The sequence below is a fragment of the Nymphaea colorata genome, chromosome 12, assembly GCF_008831285.2.
Source record: "Nymphaea colorata isolate Beijing-Zhang1983 chromosome 12, ASM883128v2, whole genome shotgun sequence".
In the NCBI taxonomy this organism is placed as follows: domain Eukaryota; kingdom Viridiplantae; phylum Streptophyta; class Magnoliopsida; order Nymphaeales; family Nymphaeaceae; genus Nymphaea; species Nymphaea colorata.
Window position 1 is genome coordinate 20,720,811 of NC_045149.1, and position 7,293 is coordinate 20,728,103.

General features: G+C 36.9%; 1 protein-coding gene across 1 annotated transcript; it reads left to right on the plus strand.

Annotated features, from left to right (window-relative positions):
• The first annotated feature begins 1,797 nt into the window (after positions 1–1,797).
• Positions 1,798–6,469, plus strand: LOC116265136 (probable NADH dehydrogenase [ubiquinone] 1 alpha subcomplex subunit 12). The gene is made up of 5 exons (XM_031645651.2): positions 1,798–1,947; positions 3,156–3,182; positions 4,961–5,052; positions 5,743–5,852; positions 6,095–6,469. Exons 1-5 carry the CDS (start codon positions 1,859–1,861, stop codon positions 6,248–6,250), a joined length of 474 nt encoding a protein of 157 aa, XP_031501511.1. The 5' UTR covers positions 1,798–1,858; the 3' UTR covers positions 6,251–6,469.
• The last annotated feature ends 824 nt before the right edge of the window (positions 6,470–7,293 follow it).

Here is a 7,293-nt window from a genome sequence, read left to right on the forward strand (position 1 = left end):
AAATATTCAAAAAAAATGGACATGATGATATATTCAAGCATATTTGAATCAGATTTAGTAATATTATATGTTCAATGTTTTTACATTTTGAAAATCAGCCCATTTCGATTCAAAATTTAAATTTGGATATGAATGTAAAAATCATGTTTGACTTTTCATAATTCGAATCTGAATATATAAATATTCGAACTGAATATATAAATATTCGAAAAAATGGATAAAAGTATATCTGATTCATACCCGTTCGTTAGGGGCATATGATTATTAAGGATTTAAAATTCAAAAGTTTGATTTGAATCTGATTTCTCATTACACTTCAAATTCATGGATCTCAAATTAAGGAGATGAATCTCATGCTTTAAGATTCATGAGATTTAAGATGACAAGTTTACAAATTTATCGTGTATCACTCAATCTTTAAAATTCTCGCTGAAAATCGGAGGTCTAAATTTTTTTAGTGCTTAAAATCTTAGATCACGTTGAATCTAAGATCCAACAAACATGTCTGTGGGCGTGTTTGATAGCCTCGGATCTGATACATATCACGCTTATTTGAGATCCATTTTACATGGGACTCTAGTATATTCTATCACCATGTAAAAATGAAGATTTGTGATCTTCAAGGTCAAAATTGGTTTGATCTCGAATTCATGGATCGTCAATGTTAGAAACAAGGGCGGAGCGAGGATTGCTTTCAGGGGTGGATCAAACGGTTCAACAAATTTATCTGGATAGCACCAAACTAAACCCGAATCCAAAAAATACATTATGCAACTAAAAACTTTCAATTTTTTTAATGTAAATATTTTTTTTGTCAATTTGCTGGGGGTGGGACTACGGCCTAGGTTAGAAACTAAGGTCACTGCTCACAAACTGAGGACCTCCTTAAACACACCTTTTTCTGCGGTCTCAGATCCTGTCAAACGCAAACTTATACAATTAGCCTTGTGGATCTCAAATTCTCATTTTTTTTATGGATCTGAAATTCAACCGTGGAGTTCATCATAAAAGATTTTAGATCAGCCTTGGATTTGCCCTGGATTTGTTTTTTTACCGGATCAGCAGAACACATAATGGCTTGTTCTCATCTGACTAAGCGGGTCTGGTTTCTAAATGATAATTGGATCATCTCCGCAGCCACTCAGCAGCCAGTCACTGGCTATAAAAAAACACTGGTTTTTTCTGCTTAAGTTTGGATTCTTGGATGCAAAACCCAGATCCACCACAAAAAATGGATGCCAAAACCGGATTCCTGATTAAGTTTTTACCAGTGAAAGCCTAATTTTCTTGTTTCGGATCCTCAATGATATTGGATCACAGCAAAAGCCTAATTTTCTTGTTTCGGATCCTCAATGATATTGGATCACAGCAAAATATTCTGATGCCCATATCCGATCCACAGCATGATGAAACTACCAGTAGCTTTCACAACTTAATATTGCAATACTGATTTCAACTCATTATTAAGACAATATACACCTTAAAGTGAAGATCTTGGCCCGTATACTGTTTTTTTATATTAAAAACAAAAAAAACATTATTATATTTATAAGCCAGCCAACATTTCATTTATTTACTTGATTATTCAATATTGGTTGGAAGGTTTCCAATCTTCCAAATGCGTTTCTTCTAAAAGAAATATGTGTATGCTTTTTAATTTTTTTGTTTTATTTTCAATTTCAAATTAACGTGATTTTCGAGTAGCCGGGGGATCCAAGCCGATGGCAATGTCCCGGTCCGAAGGTTCATCTGGATCTGTTGTGGACTCGACCCGAAACTGCTCTATATCCGATTTCTCTCAGAGCGTTCTGTCTTCCGTTTCCGGGAGAGAGAGAGAGAGAGAGAGAGAACACCGGCGATGGCCTACGTGTTGAGGTCGGCGTTGAAGTCGATCAAGGAGAAGGGTCTCCTCAATGTGGTGAGGGAGCTCAAGAATGAAGGATACTCGTAAATGCCCCTTCCCCTCATTTATTTTCGTTGTCATTTTCTCACTTGATGAATTTTTGATGTCTGAAGAAGGCGCCCAATTTTTTTTCCCGATCATGATTCCAATGTACCCAGTTGTGTTTGCGATGCTTGTCTGAATCAAGTTGGTAGTGGTAGACATAGTTCATCTGTTCCTGATTGATTTTCCTTCTGAGATTCATGATGCTTAAGGGGGCGGTGTTGTGATTTTTTTTTTTTGGTACAAGGTGTTGTGAATTTTTCTGCGTATTCAAGTATCTAAATGCACCCATGTTGGGATTAACAACATCTGCCCTGTTCCAATATTCGTCCTTTAATTCCACTTGGGAGGTTTTCTTTTCATTTCCATGAGATTCACAACGTGCAATGGAATGACCTAGGTTTCTTTCCTTGTGACGATTGTTTTAGTCGCCCAATTCCCGTTTCTTATTTGAACGCTTGCAAAGTCAGTTTAATGATCTTGAGCTTTTACCTGTTCTTTTGGATGAGGTTGGTAAATCCTTTTCTCTTCTCCGTCTTCTCCTTTGTCATAAGTCGTAACTTCAGAGTAAATGTTTGCTGAATTTTGTTAAGCAAATGAATCTTTACATTCCTTTCTATTTTCTAATGTCACTAGTCCTGCTCAAATTGAAAAGAGATGGACCTAGCCCTTGCTTGCTTTTGAAATAATAAACGTGGATGGGGACCATATATTGTATGTTTTGTAACTGCTTTCACCAACAAGGAAGGGGAAAGGGAAAAAATTCATGTTTTGACCAGTATGCCACCAAATGGGGAATTCCAATTTGTGACGAGAAAATTTTGGAATCGAGTATGTTGTCCCAAAACATGGTTTGACATATAAAAATGCAGATTTCAACTTTAGTCCACTAGCCCACAGAATCTGCTGCTTACACACTAGAGTGATCGACTGATGAACTCTATCATAACTTCTAAATGTGATGAATGGCAAGATTTCCTAGCGTATGCTTCTGTTGGGGCAAAACAGGTAGTCTATGGCATACATGTTCAGTTTGATGAAAAAAAAATTAAATTTTTTTTCTATTTGATGAGTTAAATACTAGGTGCGCCTCTTACAAACTTGTGGTTGAGCATGAAGTGGTAAATCATTATAGTTTGCTAGTAATATCTTTCATTTTTAATGTATTTCCTACTTACTTTATTTTTGTTATTTATTTTGTTTATTTCAGGAAATGCCTTCTGGATGGAAATCTCCTGTAAGTACATGTTTTTAATTTTCTATCCATTTAATTTTAATCAATACTTCAGGTATCTTAAGTTAATATTTTGTTTTATGGAGCCAATTCTTTTTTTTGTCATCTTGAGCGGCTCTCATGTCTTACAATTCTTACATTGTTACAACAGAATCTGCATGAATATCTAGTTGACTACTTACTGGCAGCATTGTGTCATTCATGGAAGCAGCATCATTATATTATCTTAAATTCTTAAATTAATCTAAATTTCCCATTTGAAATTTGTTGTGTTTTATTCTTTGCGCATTATTATGAGAAGATAAGAAGAACAAATAAAATAGCTGGAGTAAGGTAACAATAATTGATAGTCTTCAATCATGTATGGGTTATCTCACATGGAAACTACCAAAATCCAAAAATAAATGGATATACTATCTTTGTGCAAGTTTTTTGTGACGATACTATACAAGGAACAGACACATGAATGCATTCAGGTACTCACTAGGTGCTATCTTAGTTTTACTAATACAAGCACAATAGGTTTTTCTTCCTTTCCCTTGTTTCGGTATATGTTCTCAAAAGTGATAGGTTTCTCTGCCCGTCTTTTTTTCTCTCTCTCAAAAAAAAAAAAAAAAAGGAATTCTGTGTATGAGCAGTATTATCAGTTGATACAGCTGTTAGTCATTCCATGGTTCATGTTCATTTAGGCACAATTGAATGTGGAAGCTACCTTGAGATGCTTATAGTGGAACTTGTCATACTGGTTGTGGCAACCATATCGCATAAGTTGTTCCTTGCTGCCGTTCCTCTGGAAATGGTTGAAATTGGCACAATGTGAGTTTTTGGCTTGAGTTCCAGTGTAAGTTTTCAGCTTCAACAATACCAGAACACTGCAAAACATAGTTTGGACTTTAGACTGCAGAGTAAGGCTAAAAGTTCAGTCTGTGCTTTTGGCAAGGACTTGGTCCTCTTCATCTTGTGCATAGAAAGTGGCACGGGATGACCTCTAAGCATATTGGCAGCAGTCACATCCGTAATACCAAAAAATTAGTGCACAATATAGTTGAGCATATCAAATTGTAGATATTTTTGTGATAAAGGCTAGATACATGTTGAATCTGGTGAGCAGAACTGGTTATCAGTTTGGAAGACTGACCTTCCATTCTCACCGCAACTGAATGGTTTCATTATGCTTTATAAGTTTGTAACATGTTTGCAGACGCCCTTGTGAGAAGAACCTCTGTCCTTCTTTACTGGATTAATTGAAGGATTTAATAGTAAATTACTTGAAAATGAGGAACTTGTTCAGGTCTTGAATACTGACTTGCTGGCAACAATCTTCTTCCTTTCCATGGGTTGTGCAATGCTTTGGACTCTTAGAAAAAGGGTGTTTACCACTTTGCCAGTTTACCTTATTTTCTCAATCCTTTTTACTGTCTTATAACTGGTCTTTGCAGTTTACACATGTTGAATCATCCTTATAAAGGCTTTTTATCTTGTTTCTGCTTTGTTGTTGTATTACGAAGTTCCTACTTTAGCTTCTGCTAGAGTTTTTAATTGGTATTTTTCTGCTATATGACCATTTATGAGTTGGCTGTGGTATCTTTTATCATGGTCTGCATGTTATCTCGTATTTCACATGTAAAATATGTTACTTATTGATTCATGTCATGTAAAATGAACACTTACTACTGTTTGTACCTCCTGTATCTCCAAGGGCACATGTATATCTGCTCATCTTGTTTGAGAAAAGGCGTTGCAATTTTTCCCTTACTCTGGACGGTCTTTTCTATTTTCAGGCAAACCAAGTTACATTCAATAGGTGCAAAGGTTGTTGGCATTGACCAGTATGGGAATAAATATTACGAGAGCATAGAGAATACACAATTTGGTCTGTCTTCACTTAAACCCTTCACCTTTGCTTAATTTTGTTTTTATATTTCTTTTTTACTGACAGGTGGTTGACTAAGTTCTCCAGAATGAAAGTCTCATTGTGTAAACTAAAACATTAGATTGTTCCCATTAAATTCCCATAATATCGTGGAGACACAGAATGTATCTCTCTCTTTCTCTTTCTTTTAATCTGATTATGGATTTGTTATGTTATTAAATATGGGATGTTAAAGTCTTCATCCTTTAAGATGCCCAGAAAATAAGCCCATGACACATTAGCAGGGTGGGATTCAATAGTAGTTAATACTTTAGTAGCGTTTATCGATTATAGCCATATGCCATATTGCCATGATTAAGTGAAATATGTGATGCTTCAAATCTGTAAAGTTGTATATGTAACAAGCCGGGCATCTACTCCTGAACCAGTCAACTTTAAGTTGAATAGGTAATATACTGATTGTGTAACGATTAAAACTTTCAATCTAGTTGACTCTGTTTAGTTTGCATCTTTGTCATGGGTGATAACAGTAAGAGCACTCATGTTTTCCCATGTAAGAAGTTAGAAGAGCTATGTTGCTTTCAAGTATCTGTAAATATTGGAAAATAACACGTAGAACAATGACTACAATGTATTTCTGTGGTTGGAAGCCTTGTGACGACTAATATGGGCAAGAGCTTCATGCTTCAGGAAGACATCGGTGGGTGGAGTATGCAGATAAGAGCCGATATAATGCATCTCAGGTGCCAGCTGAGTGGCATGGTTGGCTGCACTACATAACAGACCACACTGGCGATGAGGTGGGCTTTCTGCCTGCTTTGATACTATTTAGATGCTGTTTAATTTTTGCATACGGCATATTTTCAGTATTAACTAGTTATGTTAATTGTCTTCCCATATTCTAGCATATACTAAAATATATAATCAAATTAACTATCTGTTGTGCAATCCATATGGAGAACGGTAGGCTGTCGTGATCATGTGATATTCGGAGACTTTTTCAAGCTTCAGTTGGTAATATACATTTGCTGTGTTCTTGCAGCTTTTAATGCTCAAGCCAAAGAGGTACGGTATGGAACACAGGGAGAACTTCTCTGGGGAAGGTGAGGAGTACATATACCATTCAAAGGGACACACTCTAAATCCTAGCCAGAGGGACTGGACAAGATATCAGCCATGGCAGCCAGTGAAAGCTTGAGCATGGTTCTTCTGTTCACCTCTGAAACTCATTTCAGCCACTTGTGTTTCCTTGGTTACAAGAATTGCAGTTACATATCTATTTCTGTCTTGTATTGAAGTTGTGAACCCTATGGATTCTAGTCCAATAAGAAGGGAACCATTTCCCACAACCATAACCATGACATTTCTACCATTCTCCATTTGGACTGGGACTAAATACTACTCTCTGACACTTTCATATTGATTATGCTTCAATATGGATGTATATGGGAACCGTAAAATTCTGGCATTTGGAGAAGTGGCGGCCATTAATTCCAGGAATTGGATGTTTCATCTCCAGGCCACGCTGGTTGGCAGTTGTGCTGCTTCAGTTGGGCTTGAGCCTTTTATCTTCGAGTTCAAAGAAAAAGGGATGACTCCTCCTGGATGAATCGTTGGGCTTACACTTGGATGGGTACTCTGCTATTTTCTTTTCATTTTGTACTTGATCTAGTTCTGGAAGAGCACCACAAGAACTTAGTAGAGCAGGAAGCAGGATACGGTTGTCTAATGTGTACTGCATGTTAGGTGTCCTGGTATCAGGGTCTTAACGCTGCCATTAGTGATTCAAAGAGTCTTTTAGACCGGGTGTTCTTTTGTATTGTTAAACCAGAAACCAAGAGAGAAATAATGTTGGATCAGTTGCAGAAGTGGGTTGTTTTTCGTAATGGGAGTGAATAGCCTCTGTAGTTTCTTGATGGGAATCCTTTAGAAGAAACAACAAAATTTAAAGTCAGTAAGAGTCTGTATCTGGCTCTCAGCCTGTCTCGCTTCGGCATGATTCACGTCTTATATGTAGGCTGATGACGCTGGCGCGGAACATGCAATAAGCAATCGTGAAGCAGCTACAGAACAAACATAAAATATGGGCACTAAATATACACAACCAACGTGAGAAATGTAATACGGTGATATAAGAGGCAAGAAGAATCTTGGAGGAAAACGATGGACTAAGAGGGGCTTGCAAAGGGGAAAAAGCGTGTTTCTGGTTGAACAGAGGTGCATCTTTATTTCTTCATAGGC

Excerpts from the sequence above, each read along its gene's own strand:
- LOC116265136 (XM_031645651.2), top strand. The coding sequence starts at position 1,859 with ATGGCCTACGTGTTGAGGTCGGCGTTGAAGTCGATCAAGGAGAAGGGT. Across the intron at positions 3,183-4,960 it reads CTTCTGGATGGAAATCTCCT|GCAAACCAAGTTACATTCAA; the intron begins GTAAGTACATGT and ends TTCTATTTTCAG. Across the intron at positions 5,053-5,742 it reads CATAGAGAATACACAATTTG|GAAGACATCGGTGGGTGGAG; the intron begins GTCTGTCTTCAC and ends TTCATGCTTCAG.